The 24765-nt window shown below is 44.7% G+C and overlaps 2 protein-coding genes across 2 annotated transcripts in view; one reads left to right on the top strand and one right to left on the bottom strand.

Annotated features, from left to right (window-relative positions):
• SLC4A3 (solute carrier family 4 member 3) overlaps window positions 1-3145 on the bottom strand; it is a 41876-nt gene extending 38731 nt beyond the window's left edge. Inside the window, exon 1 of the mRNA XM_063116830.1 lies at window positions 2930-3145. The gene's annotated coding sequence lies outside the window, so the exon portion shown is untranslated. The remainder of the gene's footprint in view (window positions 1-2929) is intronic.
• Window positions 3146-6323: 3178 nt separating this feature from the next.
• STK11IP (serine/threonine kinase 11 interacting protein) overlaps window positions 6324-24765 on the top strand; it is a 29942-nt gene continuing 11500 nt past the window's right edge. Inside the window, exons 1-14 of the mRNA XM_063116831.1 lie at window positions 6324-6390; window positions 7031-7102; window positions 7990-8192; window positions 16049-16123; window positions 16585-16680; window positions 18323-18430; window positions 18696-18767; window positions 20294-20423; window positions 20563-20666; window positions 21318-21407; window positions 23040-23081; window positions 23432-23602; window positions 23809-23890; window positions 23995-24336. Of these exons, the coding sequence (XP_062972901.1) occupies window positions 7039-7102; window positions 7990-8192; window positions 16049-16123; window positions 16585-16680; window positions 18323-18430; window positions 18696-18767; window positions 20294-20423; window positions 20563-20666; window positions 21318-21407; window positions 23040-23081; window positions 23432-23602; window positions 23809-23890; window positions 23995-24336 (1579 nt within the window). The 5' untranslated portion in view covers window positions 6324-6390; window positions 7031-7038. The remainder of the gene's footprint in view (window positions 6391-7030; window positions 7103-7989; window positions 8193-16048; window positions 16124-16584; window positions 16681-18322; window positions 18431-18695; window positions 18768-20293; window positions 20424-20562; window positions 20667-21317; window positions 21408-23039; window positions 23082-23431; window positions 23603-23808; window positions 23891-23994; window positions 24337-24765) is intronic.

Genomic DNA, 24765 nt, shown 5'->3' with positions numbered 1-24765 from the left:
AGTTTTAGGACAGGGGAGGAATGGAAAAAATAGTTGTTTTCCTTCCCTCCCAAAACCTCCCCCTCTCCCATGAAACTCAAGCATGCATGACATGGTTCCTTTTCCAGATAGGCCAGAGCCCTGAATAACAGCTGCCCTCACAACATTTTGTTGTAGGTTCCTACTTGTATGCTCTATCACCAAACTATTGGCCCTCCTATCTGTGGGCAGGATTTAATTGATCAGATACATCCACCTGCATTCTGGTTTGAAACATTCATGTTGATGTATCTGTCTACAATATATCATATACAATATATCTTCTTGATCAGAGAGTATTATTATTATTATTACATTTCTATACCACCCCATAGCCGAAGCTGTCATACAGGCTTATAGACTTGAGCCATAGTACTTTCATACAGACTTAAGCCATATTACCCATCCCTTTAGAAATTAAAAGCAACTAGATAACTTTATATTTCAGTATGTACAGAGCAGGTATAGCTTGAGAAAGTATGGAGAAACTGGGCTGGAGGAAGCACTGGCCAGAATAGAAATATTAATATTTGGTTAGAGTTTCCATTTAGTTTACTGGGTGACTTTGGGCATCTCTCTCTCTCTCTCTCTCTCTCTCTCTCTCTCTCTCTCTCTCTGTGTCAGCCCATGCTACCTCAAAAGATTCTTGGGAAGATACCATGTGGTTATTAGAGAAAGGGTGGGATAAATTGTAATAAAATAAAAGGCCATAATTTGCTGAAAATACAGGTGGACATAAGAAGTTGCCTAATACTTTCAGACTACTGTCTATCTAGCTCAGTACTGACTACACTGACCAACAGTAGCTTTCAGCAGAGATCTTTCCCATCAACTACTAAACAATCATTTAACTAGAGATGCCAGTGATGAAACCCAGTACCTTTTGCATGCAAAATATTTGCTCTGCCACTGAGTTATGGACTATCTGTATGGTCAGTGTATTTCTACATCCTTTTCACAAGGATTCCTTACCTGAGGTTATACCTAGATAAATTGTGGCAGCAAGATTGCAGAAAGAGAATTGGCCTTGCCATCTCCCTCTCTTCTCTTCAGGCCATATGCTGGGACTGAGGGCACTTGAGAGGATAAGGAAGAGGAACTTGAAAAAGGTAGGTGTGGACTACAGTTGCATGGATCAGTGGAAGGTCAACGATAGACAGTCCCTGGGATTGTAGCCCAGAGTGGAGGAGGAAGGAAAGGGGCAGCTGTCAGACCAGGAACAGCTGAGAGCAGGAGAGGAGGGAGAGAGGAAGGGATGAGCATTGTGAGAAACAGCAGTGACCTAGGCTGCATCCGTCAACCAGATTAAGATTTTTAGATGATGTTTCTCTTACATTTGGAAATGCCTTCTTTTTACTGGAAGTTGGGAGCAGGGTTGCCAACTTTTTTTTCTAGCATGGCGCATGTGCTGTGATAAACAGAAATCTTCCATTACTGCACCTGCATGCTAGCCAGAGCTTCACCAGCTGAATTTCTGCTCCTCCTGCAGTTGTAAAAGAGTCAGTAGCTGTTGCTGTGAGTGATTGACAAGGAGATTATTCTATTACAGCCATGTGTTGTGGACATTTCCTTTAAAGGCTGCGGTTAATAGGCCAGATGGGCCACTGACCTAAGAAATAAAACAGTTCTTAATTCATATGGTCTTTTATAGCCTTGCCAAACATGTATCTTTCTCTCATATTAGGGAGTATTACTGATCACTTGGATTCCCCAGTCTATTTACCTATCTTTCCCCTATTTTACATTAAGACCATGGGTGCTTTGGGGCTCTGTATTGAATTTTTATTTTGTATTTATTCACTGCTGAATGTAGTGATGATATGGCTCATAAATGAGGCATAGTGCAATAAACAAGGAAAAGCAAGAGGAGGAAGAAGAGGACAGATTTGATTAGAGATGCACGTCACTCTCAAATGATAGGCTGTTGGCGCCAATGGGAGGCCAGGACTGAGAAGGGCTGAAAACTGTGTCCTGTGCAACAAAGAAGGAGATAAGGGCTCAAAATATCATATAGTGCATGCCCAAAGTTCAGACTCCTGGCTGAGGAGGGAGGCAACGAGGGATACATGTAGCACACACTAAATTAACGTACATGTGATGGAACAAAACTGGAGGCATGACATGTACTATAGCACATGAAAAATTGAGAGCTTCTGTGTCAGGCTTACTGTGCCATATCCATCTTTATCAGAATAGCACTAATTTCTGTGAGCTGTACTGCAGCTCACACCCACCTGACAGCTATACCTGAAAGCACTGATTCTAGATGTATGGTGTGGGGAAAACACACTCTACATACTCAGAGGCACTCCCTTCTGTATTACTTCGCATTTTCCAAAACTGAGCCCTGGCACTGAAAACAGTCTCCTGGTTTGAGTCTTAGCTATAATAAAACCCTTAAGAGCATCATGGGGATACTGAATCCTTGCGCAGGAGCTTGCAATGATACCTATCATACGCAGGAGATTCCAATTTCACAAGCAAGACACCACTGGCATGTCCTGTGGGCATGCCAAGTATACTGGAACATATGTTGCTGGAGGGTTTGGAATGCATACGCATACACACACACACACACACACACACACACGGGTTGTTCTAAAATGCCCCCCTTCTATTCACTCAGAAAGCATATATCCTGCAATCTCCTCTACTGCCCTAGCAGATGCTTGGGGTGCCCTTTCTTTCAGGAAGGATCTGACACTCTGGTGACTGAAAGCTCAAAACTCCTGTGTCACACACAAGAGAAGAGAAAGGAAGCCCATTATATCAGCACTGCTGTGAGAGTCACACAGCACTGCTCCCTGGGGCGTATCTTTCCTTGCACCTGGCAATGTCAGGGACATGAAGATGCTGGACCAGGATGGGATGGAGGCGGGAGTAGGGGGTGGGGAGAGAGGCTATACTGTACCTCGCAGCTGCTGCGAAGGAGCGCTGCTTGCCTCCAGCCAGGGGTCCACGGGTTGCTCGCTGCTGCAGCTGGCCTCTTCTTGCCCTCCCTCCAGCTGCTGGAGATCACTCAACATGTGTCCATTTCCCTGCTAGTGGCTCAGGTAGGGCAGCTGTGTCAGACGCCTCCTCCTCCTCCTCCTCCTCCTCCTCTTCAGTGCAGCAGCTTCCTGCTCCTCCTGCAGGCAGCCATCCGCTGCTACTGGCTCTGCTTAGAGACGAGCTGCACATTGGCTGCTCTTGCTCCCTTATTTAAAATTCTGTGTGGCGAGCTGTGAGGCTATGAGTCACTCGCTGCTTTTTGCCAGAGCAGGCAGTGGCTATTCTGGAGAGTTGGGCTGGCAGGAAGGAGCGACACAAGTAGCCTCCCTCGGTACAGCATCACTGGCACCTCCACATCCAATTAGCACGGCACTGGCGCTAACCCTTCCTGCACCTCATGGCTCGGCAACGCAGTGGTGCAGGCGCACGCACATTTATCTTTATGCTTGCACGCAGCCTCCCAGCTTGCATACTAGCCGGTGCATTGTATTCCAATGCGTTGAACATACTACGAGAGAGTTGGTGTCGGGTAATAGTTAAGAGATTGAGCTATGAATTAGGGAGTCCCCAGTTTGAGTATAGCTTCTGCTATCAACTCAACCTCCCCCACCCCTCCATCTGCAATATGGGCGATAATAATGCTGACTTATCTTACAGGGTTGTAGTAAGGATTATACCTAGATAATGTGCATCAAGCACTTTGAACAGTTTGGACTGTTAAGTGTTATTCCCTGTGCAAAATTTGTGTTGGTTTAAGTGGGTACTTTGGCAGAGGGGCTATTCATAAATAAATGCATATACCATCAACCAAATAATCACACTCAACTGTGGCACAAATAATTCACATAGACATGTGTAATTTTAAAGCAGCCTCTTACCTGCTGACACTGAAGCCAAGACGAAAGTACGAGTGGCTACTCTAGTCAGATTTCTAAAGAGAGGATACACAGGCAGAAGGAAGGTTTCCTTAGTTATTAGTTGTTGTGGATTACGTCTTCATATTGGTATTTTACGATTTTATGTTTTTCGTTGTTTAAAATCTATACACAATGTCCTGGCTGTTAATTTTGTGGACTGAATAAACCACACATCAAAAGGAATCCTTGTGCTATAAGGGACATAAAGAGCATTTCTGCCCTCTCCCAAATTAGACTGGATCATTTGACCTTCAGCTATTTTCTCAAAAGTGTGTTAACATGAACGACAGGAGCAACTGTGGCTGCTTTATAAGAGCTCATCCATAAGGCAAGGCTTTGATGTGAAGAATGAGATATTGATGAGGACAAAGCTTACATATGATGGGATTGGCAACATGATGCCCATGGGTATCACAGTACCCCCAGACACACACCCCTTGGCATCTGCCACGGCCCTCAGCCCCCCCCCAGATTTAACAAAACAAACAAACACCTTTATTATTTATTTATTTTAAAATTCCCTTGGGTGACTTAAATCAGCAGAGCTCTGACCTCCAGCCATCCATGCTGCTCTTTTCCATTGCCCAGGATGTCCCTGAGTCCATGTGAGCCCAGAGCATTTTTCAATAGAAAGGGAGAGTGCAGGGAAGCTGGAGGCGGAGCTCTGTTGTTTTCCAGCCAGCCAGTCAAAACTGAAAGGGAAAAAAAGGTGTGGGGAAGCTATTTGGGGAAGTGGGGGAATATGTGGAAGAGGAAGAAAGAAGGACAGCGAGGGGTGGTGGTGAGAAAAGCCGGTGGTGGGGAAGAAGAGAGGGTTAGAAAAGCCAGGGAGAGAAAATTAGAAAAGCCAGCAAGGGGGTTGGGAGCAACTGAGGAGTGACCTTGGGTGGGTGGGGGATGCGTGTTGTTGGTGACATGAATGAAATGGGGGTGTCTGTTTGTTTTGGCAATGTGGGGTGTGTGTTTATAGGTGGGTGTTGGCAATGTGGGGTGATTGGTGTAAGGTGATTTGGGAGAAATTAGCTTTCCTTTCTGTGAAATTGGTGTTTTGTTGATGCAGAAATCTGGAGGTTCAAAGGAGTGCCACCTCCAGTATCAGAGGCAGTGTACCTATGTACACCAGTTACTGGGGAACATGGGCAGGAGGGTGCTGTTGCACTTCAATCCTATAGATTCCAGGTTTGACAGCTGGTTGGCCACTGTGTGGACTAGGTGGACCCTTGGCCTGATCCAGTATGGCTCTTCTTATGTTCTTATAAGAGTGTTGGCATTCTAGCCTCACCAGTTTGCCTTTCTATGAAATCTATTTCAGTTATAAATTCTGTGATTGCTCACAGAATTTTTGGGCATTTTTGACACACATGCTACCACAGCAGCTAATTTGTTACAGTGCCCACAACACTTTCTCAAAAATCCAAACATGCTGAAACAGGTTGGAGAGACCCCTGCCCAAGGTTCTGGCAAGAATGCCTTGATTCCAGGAGCCTTGCACCTAGCAATGCCCCATCTTGAGAAGCCGTTATTCTGCATTTCCTAAATAAAGTGAAACTCTGGGATGTTATATCCTGTGGAGCAGCAGCCACTTAAAAAACGAAATGTGAAACAGGCTGTGAGTGCTACGCTGCATCACTCTGTGCATACATGGAGTAAAGTTTACGGTAGAGCTAAATCTCGAAAATTTGAGATGCTCAAGTCTGCTGATTTAGAGGAAAACCTAACCTGGCTTCTAGGCCTCTGTTTACCATGGGAGACAGTGACCCTGTTTAGAAGCAACCTTAAACCACGGTGGTTAAGACTTTCCTGTTAACAAAAAAAGACTTAACCACTGTGGTTTAAGGTGTCTTCTGAACCGGGCCAGTGTTAGGGTATTGTGTTGGAAACTGGCTTTATGGAGGTGGGAAATTACTAGATATTTGGTTGCTAGATATAATTTTTGTGGTAATGGGGTGGTGTGGTGGTCATGGAATTATATAAGGCTTGATCGGGGGGTGAGTCTCTGTTTTGAGGAGTGGGGTGTTGATCAGGGTCTGGCTGGGAAAGCTTGCGGCATGGCTTGAGGGTGGTTCTAGTCTAACTTTCCCCAACTTGGTGCCCTCCAGATCTTTTGGACAAGAAATCCTGTCAGCCCCCAGCAGCACAGCCAATGGTCAAGAGTGCTGGGAGCTGTACTCCAAAACATCTGGAGGGCACCAGGTTAAGGAAAGCTGAAACAAACGACACCACGAGGCTAGTTGCGAACCGGCGGCGGTTCTGCTGTGAGATAATAACAGAGAAAAACGAGCCAGAACTGTGAAGATAGAAAGCTAGGCTGGGAACAACACTGGCTTCCTTAAGTCCGCCGAGGACGCTCTCTCCTGTTTTTGTGCCAGCTCTATGGTAACGCGGAAGTGAGTTAAAGATTCGGGAGCTTGTCTTGTGTTTGTAGTCGGGGCGCTGTTCAAGAGTCCGGCTCTCGGCTTTCCAGGTAGGTAGAGAGAGGGAGGGGGGGTCGTTTGGCCTGAGAGACTGCATGAGCGTTGCCATGGTTACTTCTTCCTTCCTTCCTTTTCGGCTGGTCCGGCACTCCCTGCACCATACGCTTGCTGTTTTCCTGAGCCAGGCTCCTCTTTCCTATCCTAATCTCAGGGGTCTGCCTGGGATAGGTAAACCTCCCCCTCCTGATTGGTGGAAGGCGGGCAGGATTCTCTAAAAGCTTCCGAGTAGGATCCCAGGATCCTGCGATGCTTGAGGTGGGTCTGCCTTTTCCTTAAATGAGGGCATTGCGCAATTCTTGTCACTGTCATGCGACTATGTGTCAGCATGGTAGTAGTTGATTTGCGACGCGCCTGGCTTGGCCTTAGCGTCTGCACCAGCCTGGCTCCAGATTACAGATTGTAGCTCTAAAAGTCTCGGCCCTGGGAGGTTGGTGTGTAACATCTCTGCACTTTGGGGTCTGAATCTTTCTCAGAGAGGAGTTGTGTTTGACTGTTCTCTGGTTTGATGATTGAGATTCAGATTGGTGAGTGAGCTACACTTCTTTCTAAGTAGCTTGTTTTGAGATCCTTAAATGTGGCTTGGACTTTTGGTTCCCAGGTGATTGTTTTTCCTTCTTTTTGGTCTCTTAGTTTTGCAGATGGCTCCTGAAACTCCCAAGGAAATAATGCTTCAAAGCTTAGCACGATTACTGCGGGATTCTGGTAGGTTCTGATGGTTTGAAGCACACTAGTGCTTTACAGTAGCTGGCAGTAAATACAGTGGTACCTTGGGTTTAGGGCCAGAGTTGATGGTAATGGCTGAACTCAAACTGTGTGGCATGAGTTACAGCAGACATCATGGTGCTTCTTATGTAGGGAAATGTAACCTATCACACTTCTACTTCTGGTATTATTCTGCAAGACCATGTCACATTTTACTTACCTGCAAGTATTCTATCACTGTGCATAGTTGTTGCAGGTATCTGTAGCCAATCATGTGTCGAGTTACAGGGGTGTGTGTCCATAGTAGCAAATACATTCTGATAAATAACTTCCTCCATAGAACAAACTTGGGGAGGGGGAGAACTTTAACCTCTGTTCTCTCTTCACTGAGAAAAGCTCTTCAGTAGAGTTCCAGCCCTTCCTAAGTGCCATGTCCAAGAGAAGAAAGATGGCTATTTCATCTCCAGGATGCAACTTTCTGTTGATGTTGTTTCTTGTGTGAGGTGAATGTGTATTTGAAGTTTTGCAGGTGAATTTAGGGAGGAAAATCTAGCAGAACTAGTATTGGTTCTATATCATTCCACTGAATTTAATCCCTTTGCGGGGGTAGTGCAGGATAGTAGGGAATGTACTATACATAAATATGTGAAGAGTATAGAATTAAGACACTTACTTATGGATAACCTCAACAGAACTAACTATAGTTGCTACTTATTCACCAATAAAAGTGGCAACACTGTGATGCTAAGCTGCTAGGATGTGCATCGGCAGTGAGTGCATATGGATCTATTAATGCTTATGTTTTGTGAACTGCCCAGAGAGCTTCGGCTATTGGGCGGTATAAAAATGTAATAAATAAATAAATAAATAATGTTCTTTTTCTTTAGGAGACTTGATTCTGGATGGCACTAGCACCTTGACCTTGTGCACCTCCACACTAGAGATTCTCACGCAGATCTTTGAACAGCACTTACTACCACGAAACCAGAACCATGGTTTCATTGCACTCTCGTCACACCCTGCTGAAACTTCTGCCATCCTTCATGCCCAATTCCTCTTTGATGTCTTACAAAAGACTCCCTCACTGAAGGTGTGTAGTGAAGTGGGAGGTTGTGTGTGAGCAGTCAATCCGTGCTTTCTTTTGGAAAGAGGTTTATGCCTTATAGTGGAGATATGGGAGTTGTGCTGGCTGTAGCTGTATTTCACACATGGTCCATAAGTTGATGATGGCTGAGATGCTAGGAGGTAATCCCATCATAAGAATGGCCAAGATGGATCAGATCAATGACCTATCTAGTCCAGCATTCTGTTCACAAAGTGACCAACAAGATACCTGTGGGAAACTCCACAACCAGAACATGAGTACAGTGGCACTCTCCTGCTTGTGTTCCTTAGCAATTGCCTCTGAAACTGTAGGTAATATGTACCATTGATAGCCTTATCCTCCATGAATTTGTCTAATCCCCTCCCCAGTTTGGAGAGATCCTTCTGGAGCTCTTTGCTATCATTTCTTGTTTTAAATACAATTATTTAAGTAATTTGGTGTCATCAGGAAATTTGGCCATCTCACTGCTCACCTGTAACTTCAGATCATTTATGAACAAGTTTAAAAGCACCAGTCCCAATTCAGATCCCAGGGGACCCCACTGCTTACATTACTCCATTGCAAGAACTGCCCATTTTCTAGTCCTCTGTTACAGAGGCTGATCTTAAGGACATGTTCTTCCTGTTCTTTAGCCAGTTTCTCAAACATAAGAGGATAAGATCCTCATTCCATGATTGCTATATTTGCTCAGAACCCTTTGATAAGGGACTTTTATCAAAAGCCTTTTGAAAGTTCAAGTAAACCACATCACTCCTATCCACATGCTTGTTGACATTCATAAAGAACTCTAAAAGGTTAGTAAGATAGGACTTATCTTTGCAGAAGCCATGCTGATTCTTCTTCAGCAAGACTTGTCCTTCTATATGACAAGTGGAATGCTTGTTCCACCAATTTACTTGGAACAAGCATTAAGCTAATCAGCCTGTAATTTCCTGGATCCTGTTTTAAAGTTGGTGTTACATTGGCCATTTTCTAGTCCTATGTTACAAAGACTGATCTTAAGGACATTATATATTTTTGTTAGAAGATCAACAGTTTACATTTGAGTTCTTTCAGAACTGTAGGATAGATACAATTTGGTCCCAGTGATTTGTTTGTTTTCAATTTGTCAGTAAAGTCTAAAACTTCTCTTGTCACCACTATTTGCCTCAATTCCTCCCTTCCTGAAAATATCAGTTTAGACCGAGGTATCTGTCCTACATCTTCTGAAGTTAAGATAGATGCAAATAATTTATTTAGCTCTCCTTATCCTCCTTTAGTACTTCTATAACTCCCTTGATAGCCAACTGCTTCCCTACCATTTGTTGCTCTTAATGGGTGTGTTTGGACGATGCTTTAGTCTACAGAGTGTGAATAGTCCACCCCATGGATGACAATGTGCATGCCACACTTTGGAGTAGAGGATTCACACTCTGTTGAGTTGTTGTTCCCCCTCCCCCCAATGGCAGCGTTGGTTCCTGTTTACCTTATCAGTGCGCCACCATTCTGTGGGGAGGGGCAAAGGGAGGGAGGAGAGACGCAGTGCGTGGAGATGCAGCACAACCATTGCCAGAGTGATGGCAGAGGCGGCGCATTGATTCCACCTCCTGTCAGGAGGTGGAATCAATGTTCTGTCATTCCAGTGGGTGCATTGCCTCCTCTGTCATTGGAGGCAATGCGACCACCGGGGACAGACAAGCAAGACACTGTGGAACAATCTCCTTGCATGTCAGGGCATGAGATCCAACTGCTAGTGAAGGTTGCATCAGCACCATCATCCCTGTCAGGCAATCACATGGCTTGGCACTGATGCATCCTTTCCATTCAGGGCCATGGCAACAGGGAACTGGGAGGCCATAGCAACACTGCCCCCTCTCTCCTGCAGCTGTGATGAGCAGGACAGATTACTGCACTTCCTGTTCCCATTCGCCAGAAGAGAAGGGGAATCCTTTCCTGTGGCAAGAGAGATGCTTCCGCATCAGATTCGTCTTCTCTTCTGGTGAATGGGGATGGGATGTGCAAAGATCTCTCCTCCTTGTGACAGCTGCAGGACAGAATCTTCGCCCTCCCCCCCCCCCCCCCGCCCTGTGATCCATTTGGTGATTCATTTGGTGATCAGCTCGAGGGGATGGAATGAGCTCCTTCCATCCCATCGTGTGGATCTTCAGATGGATTGTGGGGTGGAGGCAAGGGGCATGCATGTCCCTGGGAACAGATGGGGTGCTGCGATCGGCGGTGGCCCACCCAGGGATGGCATGACTGGTGGGTGCCCAAGTGCTTCCCAGGACAGGATTATTTCCCATGCCTATAGAGCCCGGCTGGGCAAGAGCAGCTGGGGTTTCTGCTGCTCTTGCCTGGCGACTCTGTAGACACGGGAAAAACTTCATGGAGCCCGTCACATGACACGCAACACAATGGTTGTGCAGGAACTCTCCTCTGCATAGCGAGTATTTTCCAAAAAAACTCTACCATTGCATGGGGTTTTCCCACCAGATGACACATTTCTCAACGGAGGTGTAAAAACTCCACCACGGAATTCTAAAACCACTGTTGACTAACGTGTCATCCTAACCAAGCCAATGTTATTAGTGATAACTCTGTTAGCGATACCTTTATTGTCTGTTTGTATTTCCTTTGTGCAAGTTTGTGTTTCTTTGTTTTCCTTATTTGAGCAAGACTTTCCTATCATGAAGGCAATCTTCTTTTTTTTAACAACTATCTTGATATTACTTTTTGACAATGCTGGTGATTTCTTGAACTTTGTGGTTCCTGTCCTGACCTGTGGTATGCATTCTAGCTGAGCTTCTAATATTGTGGTTTTTGAATAACTCCCAAGCATTCTGGAGAGATTTGACTCCCTTGACTTTCTCTTTCAACTTCCTTTTCACCAGCCCCTTCCTTATAGCTTCCTCTTTTGAAGTCCAGTGTGCTTTGACATCTAATGAATGGGTCTTTTTTTTTTTTTTTAGAAAAATACATCATGGCAATCTTTGTTCAGCTTTAAGTGTTGAGAATCATCACTGACTGGAAAGTCTGAATTAAAAAGGGGGTAGGGGCAAGAGATATTAAAAGTACATGAAACAATGCACTATAAAGAACTTCCCAGTTACCCCTTTGACCTTTACAAGAAATGGAAAAATGCACTATTAGCATATGAAGCTGCCATTAGGCTGAATCAAATCATCAGTTCATTTAACCCAGGGCTGACTGGCACTAGATCTGCAAGATCTCTGGAAAAGCATGTTACTTCAGATGCTTTTAAGTGGAAATGTTTAGGATTGAATCTGCACCCTAATGCATGCAAAATCTGCACCCTAATGCATGCATGATCACTTCTTCTGTACTCTGCAGAACCCCAAATTCTTGATGTTTTACATAATTACTAATCCAGGTTTAGAGATGCAAAGGTCTGGGGGAAAACCCAGAATCTGTCTTAATCAGAAGACTAATGATGTCAAAACAGAATTGAGGTATAACTTAGCCAGCATTCTTTTGACTCTGGATTCAGGAAGCCCTGTGGTTTTGTATAATAGCATCATGAACTTTATCATCCAGGATTGTGTGTGACGGTCTCCTTAGTGAGCTTTGCAACATTCAATTCAACTTCGATAAGAAAAGTATTAGATTGACCCTGATTAGTTTATTTCACCCAAAAAGTATGGGAGATGCTGATGTTTCTGACTAAATTTCAAAATGTCTGCGTGTTCTCAGTGCTGTCTGGAGACTAAGGTGTGGGCAACCGCAGAACCAGGCAGGGCTGACTGGCATAAGGCTGAGGGGGTGGTGGAAGATTGGCAAAGGAACTAACTTCCTCTTGGCTGTAAATGTATATTCATACCGTCTGTTCAAGTAGACAAAAAACAGACTGGCGGGACATGGAATGTGCTGGAATTGCTGTTCATGAATGCTCAGTAATTTGGTCTTAAACGATTGAAGAGAAATGTGGTAGAGATGGAAAGCAATTTAGCTGATACATGAAGTTGAAGCAAGAATGTGGAAGTCTTGAGTTGGGGGTTCTACAATCCTTCACTGCAAATTTCAGTTTTGTTTGCATTAATTATGTAAACTGGACAGTTTGCATACACTTCCTGAACGTGAACATTTTTTCCTGATAGTACAGTCTAGTATGTTCTTCACTCCCCTCCACCCCTTCCTTCTCTACTTTAAACAACAATAGTGGCAGGACAGGAGGCCATTAGGAAGGGACAGGGAACTCTTGCCTGGGAATGGTTAGGGTGTCTGAAACTTAGGGGTTTTCTTCACTATCACACAGAAAGATTCTGCTTTTGGGGTGGGAATAAAATCTGAAATGTTGCTTTTTGCATTCTGAGAAATCTAATGATCCTTGGCCATGTTAGGTGGTTACTGGTATCTCTTACTTTTTGGTTGTTGCTAGGCAAGAGGACAAGAGAAGAGAGTAGCCAACGGGGGATGTGTACAGAAGTTTATTGAATTCAAAAATTACCAGAGAGCTGTTTCAGCAGGGAGAAATCTAGTATGACATCCGGGAGGGCCAAGGCTGTAGACTGTGTTCTGAATGTGGCATTCTGAATGGCCAAGACATGGGCAGAGGCTGTAAGTCTGAAGCAACTCAGCCAAAGTTAGGCTGGTACTAGACTTCACCCCTTGAAATGTAGTGGTGAGTGTTGGAGTACTAGACTTTCTGCATAATTGCAAGTTGGCTCACCAGTTAGTGTATGGTGGATAAATGTTCACTAGCATCATCTGAGGTGGTAAAGAAGGGCAATGGGTGTGACAGAGTCGAGTATGCATGTCAGTGATAGAAGCTATCAAGTGTCTGTTTGTGTCACTTGGTTATGTAGAACCTTCCTGTTGTGAAATAAGATTTGTGCCGCCCATTAACCAACTCCAGTAGCATTTGACTTTTACCTTCTTGGTGAGCTTTGTATATTGTGTTCTATCTTTAGGAGCACTGTTCAGGTTGTTTCCATTAGGTATGTTTGCCCTCTGGTCATGAGGTGCTTAGCCAGAGCAGGGATAATGTGTAGATATGGACTGGAATGTGTTTGTCATTTTAGATATCCATGGTGTGGGCCTCTCTGGTGCTTACTGGAGATTAATTTCTTGAACTAACTCTTCACTTGAGAGGGATGTTTGTACTAAAGTTGGGAGAATCTAAGAGTAACCTTTGAATGAGGGAAGTGTGGACTTCTTGAAGCCTCGTCGTGGAGGCTGTCAGTGCAGGCTTATCCCCAGCAGATGTTCTCTGAGGACACATGAACCCTGCATATTGAACACTGCCTCAGATCTCTGCCTAGGTAACTTGCAGCTACGTGACATCAGCCAGAAAGGCTGTCTAGATAAATCATGCTAGGGGTGATTAGAGTGTATTCAAAGATGCTTATTGGCTTGATTGGCTGCCCTACCAAAACAGAATGATGGTATCTGCCAGGCGTACAGTTCACATCAGGGGCGAGATCTTGTGATTAGCATCTAAAGCCCTCATGCCATTTTATCGCTATGCACCACCTGATGTGGTGGTAAGAGCCTCCATTACATGCCTCTTTTCCCTTCTCAATCTAGTAATAATCCCTCAAATATTTGTAACTAGAGAACAGTGTACAATTGGATAACAGATCTATCTTGATGACTGCTATTCTTTCATATAGCTCCATCGATGTATGTAACATAAGGCCCTTTGTCCTGAGAAGCTTATAGTCTAAATCTGCTTTGTATTTAAAAGAGCATCTCTGTTTCTCTTTGTTCTTCGCATAGCTGCTCTGTAATTTTTTGGCTTCAGAATGATTTTCTGCCCTTCTAGTTTCTGCCTTGTGGGTGCTGTCTATAGTTGGTGAGAGTCTATCTTTACACATGCCATTACGATGTGATCTACTAGTGCAATAGGCTGCTTTGTTCTGTTCTGCTATTAATGTGGGCTTTGACTGACAGTCTGGGCAGAAGGCCCATATCGATAGTTAACATCTATTCTTGCATTTCACAGTTATATAGGACTGGATTGCAATTACATTTGGTTTAATTTTAATGCTTCTGCAGCAAAGCCCTCATGCTGTTTTGTCACTATGCACCACCTGATGAGGAACTAGATGTTGCTGCTTTGTAGTTTTAGGAGATTGTGCGTGGTACCTGCATTTTACCCATTTTATCCTTCTGGCCGCTGTGAGACACAGAGAGGAAGGAGAAAGAGGAAGGAGGGAGAGGTTACCTGAGGCCAAACTCAACCAGACACTCTCTTTGTAAGAATGCAGCTGCAGGCGAGCCCTCTACCCAACTGTTGTTTGATTAATCTGGGGAAAACTTATACTCATTCCAAGAGATATTGTTTTTAACTTTTGTAAGCCGCTCAGAGAGCTTTGGCTATGGGGCGGTACATAAATTTAATAAATAAATAAATAAGATATATCTCAATTGATAAAAATAAACTTAAATAAACTGGTAAGTGAGATTACACGAGATATAGACAGATGGGCACTGTTAAAGTTGAGTCTGTGGGGTAAAGTTAACACACTTAAGATGAATCTTATACCTCAAACGCTTTATGTTATGCATGGGATTCCTTTACATATACCTGGCAAATATTTTCAACAACTTAATGCTTTGTTTCATAAATTCTTCTGGGGTTCTTTTCCACCTTGAATATATTTGAAACAGATGCAGCTTCCAATTAAAAGTGGGTTTGGTTTTCTAGACCTAGCTTTGGTACCATTGGTCTTACCTATTGGCTTGTACTAAGTTTTGGTCGTCTTCTGCTCCCTCAGAACTGCCACCATGGTCAGTTCTGGAAGCCTTATGGTTAGAACCTCTTCCCAAGTGGGTAGCACTCGGTTCCCATCATATCAGAATAAGTAACCTCCCTCTTACAATTCTGGCTGCTAGAGAGACATGGCGTATAATATGTCAATTACAGTTTGATCGATTCTGTCATGCAAAATTGACTATATGGGGAAACCCAGATTTAAGAATTGAAAGGAAAGCATTTCTGTGGAGGACATGGATGGATAAGATGATTTTTACTTTGGATCAATTAATAGGCTCAGACGACGAGTTTTTGTCCTTTTCATACTTGTGTGTTAAATATAATTTACCTGCTTTGGCTCAATGGCAATACTTACAATTACAACACTTACTGGAATCTAGGTTTGGTCCAGCTGCTTTTACAGCTTCACAGCCTCCAGCACTGTTAGAAACACTTACAACAGCTGAACTGACACATTGATCCATGGCCCATATATATAAGTATTTAATAGCAGTAAGTAAATATGATACCCATAGTTTAAGTCTAGATTGGAATAGAGAATTAGAGTACCCTATCTTGCCTAACCAATGGACGGTTGCTTTAGCATCTGTATCTGAAGCTTCTATGGATCTCAGGTTACGTCTTACTCAGCAAAAAGTTTTATTTCAGGTCTATTGCCTGGATAAAGACAGGCAAAACTACAATGGAGTTAAGGGTATAATGGATGGGTCCCATTTATATTCTGTAGAATAGTCTAGTTTGCCTTCTGTGGCATACCCAAGTGCTACTCCACAGAAAGCATAATCTCCATGTGAAAATCAAGCCCCTAATGAAAATTATTTTTGGATGTTCTGTGCATCTCTGACTTGGCATGTAGCATGTCATCAGGTTGGGCCACTCAGTATTGGAATCCCAGTAGTTGTATGTCACATTATGTAAAAATACAACGTGCTACTTCCTCTGGTACCTATTCATAGCTTCGCTTGCTGCTTTTTCAGAGTGGGTAGCTTAACTTTAGGGGTGCAATGTTTTGAGGTTGTGAACTGGGCTTTATGTATCTTCGGGGATGCTGCATATTGTGGAAGATGGATGTGTAATGTTGATCCCTGTTGCATGTGGTTGACTTTTTTCTTTTTCCTACTTTTAGCTCATTCATGTTCCTGATTATGCTCTGCCAGCTGCTGTGAAGATTTCCCCTTTCAAATCTTTGCGACGTTTAGAGGTGAGTCCTGGATGCTGGTGTGGGAGTCCTCTAGAGAAGAGGACATTTGTTGGCTTGGTCTATTTATGGTCGTGACAGTGGGGTGAGAAGCTGTCCATAGCTTACACTGACTGGTGGATGAGACTAGAGAGGGAATTCCATAGCTAAGGATTTCTCGTGGTAGTTAACCAATTTTAATTCCTGCACTGTGGTCTAAAGAGAGACTTCCTAAAACTAGTATTACAGTCTTTAATGTGGGCTTTTATAGCTTTGAGGAAACCTACAAAATTGTGCTACCAGGCCCTAATCACGTTGTTACAAGGTGGTGGGGAAAGTTTCTGTTAAGGGATAGTGCCTCATATGAGATCCTGGGGAAGATATGAGATCCTGGAGTATCTGCGCCCTTGTCTGTGGAAGAGTCCTGGAATACTATATGAATACTCATTTAAATATATTTTCCCATTTTTGCTTCCTTGTCTTAGCTGAAGTGTGTTCCTTTACATTGTCTGCGCGGCCTGCGGTGTGTGTATTCACAGTTGGAGGCTTTGATCTGTTCCAAATGTGTGAACTCTCTGAAAGTGAGTGGACACTCCAGTTGCGTTCTACCTTGGGAGAGAAGGAACGGTTGGCTCTAGAGCTATTTCTTAGAGGAAGCATCCTAGATGCAAGCTATACACTATGCAAGCTGCACACTATGATTAATGTTTTCCTGAAGGTTTTGGTTTTTTGTACCCAAAGCAGTTGTGGCACTTAATGCAGAGGGAGGGGCACTTGCTTCTTTCTCTGCTGGGTGTGTTTTCTTACTAAAATCCCTCCATCCTGGCAGCTTCTTGCCTCATGGGGAAAAAGATTTAATAAGAAATATGGCCCATGTGAAAGGATGTAAATGCTCTTCGCTCCCCCACCTCCATGAACGTCTTCTCTAATTTGCAGGTTCTCACCACTGATTTAAACACCCTTCAGGAAAATTAATATGAGTGACATGCGTAGTTTGACACATACACTCAGTCCTGTCATTTCTGTGTGCTGTACTGCCTGCTCTTTGGCAGTATTGTGGTCCAAGCCACCATAGGCTCATAGCACTACCATATGGCATTCTCCGTAGGCGCATTGGCATTCTGTCTGTCCCCCAGGCTTGTTGCCTACCAAACTGATAGACAGGCATGTACATTAGTTTGTATCTTTGCCTTTGCCCCAGAAAAATTATTTGGGTGCTGTCATCAGAAAATGGGGCTTTCTGTCATCAGAAAAATAGCCATCCTAGCTCCCAGAGATGTCAAGAACTAAATTGCATGGTTATGGTTTCATGTAATTGAGCAAATACAACATAATGAACCTGGTGTTGAATATAGAATGTATGAATCTCTGATTTAGCATGTAATGTTGAGCCAGGGTGACCTTCTTGTATTAATAGGAGGGTTTTCTTTTCTCTAAACACATGGGGTGTACAAACTAGCTCAGGGCCACATGCAACCCCCACGGCAGCTTCTCATGGGTGTCCTAGCTCTCCTGCCACCACTTTTGCCACTGCTAATTCCTAGCCTTCTCTCCAACGCCCTCCCACAGCAATCCAGATTGCTCTTTCTCCACTGTTGCTAGCAGTGAAAAAAGAATGATCTGTATCAGGATCGGTGGGGTGTGTGTGTGTGTGTGTACATGCACACATGCAGCCCCAGCCCCTGAGCCAGTATCACGGGTGGCCCTTGGGGCCAAAAAGGTTGAACACCCTTGTTGTAGACAGTGGTCCACCACTTGGAAGTATGTTTCACCTCTTAACCTGGCTCTTTGTGAGAGACAAAGCCACCGAGCTGTCAGGACTTCATGGTTATGCACCATGTGTGCTCAGACCTGATAAGAGAAAGATCCTTCAAGGAAACAAACATTTGAGGGGCTGCCTAATGTGAAACATGTACTTACCTTGAGGCAAATTGCTGATGCTAGAATGCGAAGTCCCCTTCCCCCAAAGAATGTCTTGCAGCAAACTATTTTGTGCTAAAACTGGTGCCTCAAAAAACATCCTGTGCAGAATATTAGAGCCAGGTAGGGTTATCAGCTGGTTTGCTCTTGCACCTTGCTTATTATGGAGGAAGTAGCTGGTGATATATTTCACAGCATGGAACAAGTATTAGTTGCTGCAGATTATGCTGCTATTAAAGGCTTGGTTTCAAGGACAAGTTCAAAAGTTGGCAATTTTAAAGACAATTGCTCTTATTCCTGCAGGAGATCCTCTCTGCATGTGGAGGGGACTTCAGTTCTGCACTTCCGTGGCTGGAATTACAGACAGTCAACTTCAGCTATAACTCCATTGTAACCCTGGATGATTCACTGGTATGTTGGAGGATGGGGAAGGTTTAGTATGTAGTGAGAACTGATTTTTTCTTCATGGAATACTGTGACAGAGGGTGACTGTTAGAAGCAAGGTGCAGTCCAGGTTTTCTTTGATGGATAGCTGTCTAAGTTTCTGTCTTTTGGAGAAGTTGGGGGTAGACTTGGGGTTGTGGATGGCTGTGCCACCTGGTCTTGGCACTGCTTGTTCAATGGGTTTGACCCAAATGCCATCACTAACCACTTCTTCTTTCTTGTTTCTGATAAGCAATTGTTGAATGCCTTGAAGGCTCTGGATCTTAGTCATAATCTTATCCAGGACTGTGAGCATTATCTGACCGTAAGTATCTGGTGCACTGCTCAATACCATCCTTTTGAAGTAAATTTTGGCTAGTTAGCAAAGTGCCTTCTTTCCTCCGCCCCTGTCACCGACCCAGCTCTTTGTGCTCGGATTTGTTTGTAGAGTATATATGGCATTTCCCGCCTGTCCCTTAGGGGATACTGTTTGTGTGAGAGAATCATACATTTCACTGGATAATACTCTTCATTTCATTGCATGTTCAGTCCAGTGAAGTCACGGGAGGGCTGAGATGCGTCTCAATGAATGCCATTCTGACTTGGAGCGGTGTCCCTTGTGTGGGGACATACCTGCAGTTGGCATCCTGGGAGAAGAACAGTGTTTTTGCCACTGTCAAAAGCAAAACCAGCTTCCCTTGGTCCTTTTGAAGGCATCTTACTGCCACTTAGAGCACCAGTCACCATGCTTCCTGCTCCATTATCTCTCCCTCTCTGGAGATGCTTGTCACTCTTCCTTCTGTTTCTTCCCCTTTCAGTTTCAATCACATATAGGTAAAAGTATAGATAAAAAATATGTGCCAAAGGTGGGTTTTCGCTGGCGAGCTGGAACTAGGGTAGTGTCACTATGCAGGAGATGTTTACTCTGAACCTGCCTCCCATCTTTTAAAGTGAAAATGTTACGCATCATTCTTGTATGTCTTGTTGTTTACATGGAATACATCAGACGCCTTTATTACTTGTTCACATAATTATAGGTGGAAGGTGTGCATGTCCATGATCTAACTAAAAAAAGCTCAGCACAGAATTGCAGTTTGACTATAATGCATATTGTTTTCCTTTATTTGCTTAAATTGAATGACAGAACCTTCCCTCTCTAGTTTATTGAAGTTTTAGGTTTATAGTATCCCCCCCCCCAAAAAAAATGGGCAATAAGCTTGAACCTCTGCAGATCTGTGAACGTTGTGCCATGTTAGTCCTAACATCTGATTAATTGTTAATGCTGGGCTGTTACTTCCTCACTGCAGGGGCTGGCATAGACGTCTTCTAATTCAAGCGCTTCTGCCCCCTAATGCGTTTGTTTGTGTTTAAAACCTGTATCCTGCCTTTCTACTGGGAACTGAAAGCAGGATCAGTATAAAAATGCAAATTCCATAGGGCCATGTGAGCAATTACAGTAAATGCTTTTCAGGTGGGAAGCTGTGCCTCGGCTGGGAGACCTGTCAGTCTTCCTTGGGTGCTGGCTGCTTCTTGCTGTGATGTTGCTGCCACTCTTGCTTCCAGAGTTCTCATGTGGCTGTCATGTGCCTGTCTGGGCAAGGACAATGTTTAGGCCATGTGCAACACTAGCAGATTTTCTGAATGTTTATGAAGAACTAATCTTTGGACTGTCATGAGCCACAGTGTTCTGGGTTCTGCTGTTGGCATCAGCCATGATTAGCTTGTGTTGTGGCACATGGGGGATGTGCTGTTAAGGCTACCTGTTTGGCATGGTAGAGAGGGTAACAGTAGGAATTACACAGGGAGGAGTAGGAATGAGTGATGTTGAGGTTTGTCCTTTTCTCTGTCCAGGTGCTGACCGAGCTGGAATACTTAAACTTGGCCTATAACTTCCTGCCTAAGATGCCTGACCTTGGGCTACACAGCCAGGCTAAACTGGTGACCCTTATCCTCCGGTACAACCAGCTTGATAGCATTAATGGTAAGACTGTGGTGGCAGATAGGAGGGGTGGTCTGGAAAAACGGCATGATCCTATGTCAGTCTGGATTGGAGACAGGAGGCACAGTTTGGGGGAGGTGTCCTCTCATCTTCTGACCTCATTCTGGTTCCTTCCCTACAGGTGTGGAACAGCTACCCAGCCTTCAGCATTTGGATGTTGCTTATAACTTGCTGCTGGAGCACACTCTGTTAGCGCCACTGTCCTTGCTGCACAACATACGAAGAGTAAGCAAGCAATCTGGTTAGGGCTTTGGGGGAGGACAGTTGGGTAAGACAAGGTCTTGTAAGACTGAACACAAAGACAGCCTTCTCCAACTCGGTGCCGTCCGGATGTTTTGGACTTTAGCTCCCGTCAACATGGTAAATGATCATAGGGATTGTAATTCCAAAAACAGCTGGAAGGCACTAAGTTGGAGAAGCTTGCTCTAAAGAATCTGGAGAAAGGGGTCTTGCTGGATTGCTTTCTGGACACTAGCTGGTAGGTGCCTCTAACTATCATAGTCGCATTACATATGGTATCCTAAACGCCAATGGATTCACTGTCGGGTGGGAGGAGAGAATCGTGTAGTGGTTAGAGTGCTGGCTTAGGCCCAGGGATACCTGACTTCCAATCCCGATTCAGCCATGAAGCTCAGTGGGTGATCTTGGGCCAGTCACTATCGTTCATCCTATTCTACCTCACAGGATTCTTGTGAGGATAAAAGGGGGTGGGGGTGAAACATCAATTGCTTCCCTAACCTCTTTAGAGGAAGGAGGGAAAGAAAACTAGAACGTTTTGTTGGAGTGTTGGAAAAAGCCAACAAGATAAGCAAGCTTGTAGCAGCCTGTAGTGCTGTTTAATTACTGAAATACAGTCATTCTTTCCCCCCCTCTCAGCTGAACCTGGAGGGGAATCCTTTATGGTTCCATCAGAACCACCGGCCTGCAACCATAATGCATTTGTCTCCTAGGGCCATTTCCTTCAAGGTGAGTATATATAGTGTGTGATGCAGTTGAACACAATTCTGAGACAAAGAAGCATAGCCCCCAAGAGCCAGCGCTGTCCAACCCTGGGTTTACACTGCAGTGGGTTATTACATGCCAAACGTCGTTTGCTCCCCCCCCCCCCTTTTGCCAAAATGTACTTTTTCCTGCTCTGTGGATTTGGGGGATGGACTACTTGCTGTCAAGCTCCGTAGCTTCTCACTTGCTGCGTAGCCTCATAAAAGAATGCAGGGCTTTCATTTCCGCCATACTGAAGCAGCGTAATTGCAGTGGTGTCAAACACTTGGCCGTCGTACAAGGAGCAACTGCCTCCTCCTCTCCGGACCCAAGGCACGGAAGAGAGATTTGGTTAGTCCACCCATGATGGCAAAAGTTCAGGATTTTTATGACCACATTTATTTATTTGTTACATTTATATTCCGCATTTATCCTGTCTTAAAAGAGATGTATAGATTCTGCCCCCCAACCCCAAAATAAAGATTTAGGAATGTGGGAAACTGCTTCAAGCCAGGTCAGACTATTTGTTCATCTAGTCTGGTATTGTCTGCTGTGGCTGGCAGCAGCTCACCAGGATCCCCAGCAGGCACAGAGGTCTTTCATAGAATCATAGAATAGTAGAGTTGGAAGGGGTTTACAAGGCCACCAAGTCCAACCCCCTGCTCATTTGCAGGAAATCTACCTTAAAGCATCCCTGACAGAGAGCTTTCCAGCTTTCCCACTACCAGATCCTTTTGACAGTAGATGTCAGCAATTGAACCTGAGATTTTCTGTAGGCAAAGCATGTATTCTACCACTAAGCAAATTACCAGCTGGGTGTCCGGGTCTGATATGGCTAGAAATGTCAGTCTCCAAATAATGTACTTTGCTGCCCATTATGGTGAATACTGGCTGGTGCTGGGGTCTAGAGAGGGAGGGAAAAACAGCCCTGTGCCAGCTTAATTCCATTTGCTGAAGGAAGTTTAAATACATTTTAGGTCCAATTAATATATACTGTTCTCTCCTCTGCAAATCTGAATCCTGTGATCATGTTTTAGAGCAGCCTTTCTCAACCTGGGGCGCTCCAGATGTGTTGGACTACAACTCCCAGAATGCCCCAGCCAGCTCTGCCCCAGGTTGAGAACCACTGTTTTAGAGCATCTAGTTCCCAAGGCTTGTCCCCCTCCCCCAACTAGGGTGGTACGTATGTATGTATGTATGTATGTGTGTGTGTCTGTGTGTTTTCTGTGGCCACGTATCTTCTCCATGGAATATCCAGTTACCTGGCTGGCACAGGTTTTGTGCACCCAGAAGGTGCTGATAAACTAAGATTTGCATTCCTTGTCTCCAGCATGGTGATGTGTAAGCAGTTCACAGTCTCCTGTTCCCATGTTGACTGTTTCCCTGTCCTTGCCAGGGCCTCTCACCAGGCTAGAAAAAGATTGCATCGATTTGCCAAAAAACAAGAGCTTGGTTTCCCGTTTCTGACTTCACCCACTCTTTAGGTGAAGATACCCGGAATAAGGCTGAGAATTCTGTATCCCATCTGCGGAAAACAGCCTTTCCGATGGGTTTACTTGAGTGACAAGGAGATGGGGGTGCTGGTGTCCTACTGATTATGCTTTGTTCCAATACCAGTTCCTTCTTGATGAAGAGCCACTATCTGCCTCTGACCTACGGGTGAGTAGGGGGATATACAAGTAACATTTTCCGGGGGTTGTGATGGTAAGAAGAGATGGTGCAGAATCTCTTCCTGCTGGAAGAATTCTCATTCTGAGTATCCTTTGGTGTTTCTTGGACTTTCCAAAATAACAGGAAGGCAATGATACTTCTGTTCGCTCAGGAAAATGTCTGTCTAGCCTGATGCTTAGCCTAATACAAAGGTGGATTTGTATTGGCAAAGAGAACAGTTAAAATGGCACTGGCTAGCAACATCTTCAAAGGAGTTGCATGGTGGGTTAGGTGGGGTGGGGGAAGAGAAGCCCTCAAACGGGCTACCTTACCACTTTAGGGCTAATTCTGTTTTTCAGCACCACTCAAAACTGGATCACGCTTTTTCGCAGTCACTGTGCACACCAGCCTCGGAGAAGACCCTGACGGACCGCAGTGCCCTGGAAAGTTCTTGCGCTGCAGACCAAAGTGACAGCCAGTCCCCTGGAGAGAGCAAATCTGCCAGACTCCCCACTCGAAAGAGAACTAAGGTGGTGGGGATGGGGGATGGTTGCAGAGAAAACCCTTAAATGTGTTGCTGTTTCTGCTGAAAACCTTAAATTAGGCTAGAATCCCTCACACTTCTATAAAGGCCTCCTTTTCAAAGGTGTGAAACAATTAGGATAGTGTTAAAACTTCATTGCTGAACCTGAAAGAGCCATTTCCAGCTTTTATTTACAACTTGTCTCTGCTTCAGGGGAAGGTTAAAGTGCGCAGGGCCAGCATTTCGGAGCCCAGCGATACTGAACACAAGCACAGAACACTACCCCTCTCAGCGGGTGAGACTTAAATTGCAATGCAACAAGTTACCTGGGATTGGGTGTGCATTGAGAGCGTTTGCAGTGGTTTTTTTATATGTGTGGGTGCGTCTTCCTTCCCACAGGTATAGTTCGGCAGCACCAGGCAGAGATGGAGCGCATGGACAGTTTCCGGGATCGCTTTGGTGAGCACTGGCTCCAGTACAGGCGACACCTGGAAGCAGATGGACAGGCAGGGGGCATCACCCCCTCTGGCAGCCCCACAGTAGGATCCTTAAGCAGCTCAGCTGGGGCTTCGGAGCAGAGCAGGAGCCCAGCGCCAGAGCAGAGGATTCTTGATGCTGCAGAGGAAAAAGAACTGGCACTACCGCCAGCTGAAGTTATGGTGGACGGTCTCAAGGCAATAGTGGAAACAGAAGGGCTGGAGGCAGCGAAAGAAGATAACGATCAGGAGGAAAACCTGGAAGGTAAATGGTGGTTTATTTATTGCATTTATTTATTTATTTATTGCATTTATATCCCGCCTTTTTTCCTCCAAGGAACCCAGGGCGGCATACCTCCTCCTCCTCCTCCTCCTCCTCCTCCTCTCCTGTGAGGTGGGTTGGGCTGAGAGTGTGTGACTGGCCCAAAGTCACCCAGTGGGTTTCCATGGCTGAATGGGGACTAGAACCCGGATCTCCCAACTCCCAGTCCAACTCTTTAGCCACTACGCTGCACTGGTTGGCTACTGTCTGTTTCTCTGAGTAAGTGAGAGACTGTGGGCATTTAGACTTTGCATAGCGTTAGCACTGGGTTCTCAAAGATGGTTCTACCTGGGGACCATTGTGCAACCGAACTGCAGTATTCCCAGCTTTATCTTGCTCCTGGCTCATTTCTGTCATATCTTGCACCCTTTG

This window comes from Elgaria multicarinata, chromosome 2, assembly GCF_023053635.1.
Source record: "Elgaria multicarinata webbii isolate HBS135686 ecotype San Diego chromosome 2, rElgMul1.1.pri, whole genome shotgun sequence".
Lineage (NCBI taxonomy): Eukaryota > Metazoa > Chordata > Lepidosauria > Squamata > Anguidae > Elgaria > Elgaria multicarinata.
This window is presented reverse-complemented; position numbering and strand designations above follow the sequence as displayed.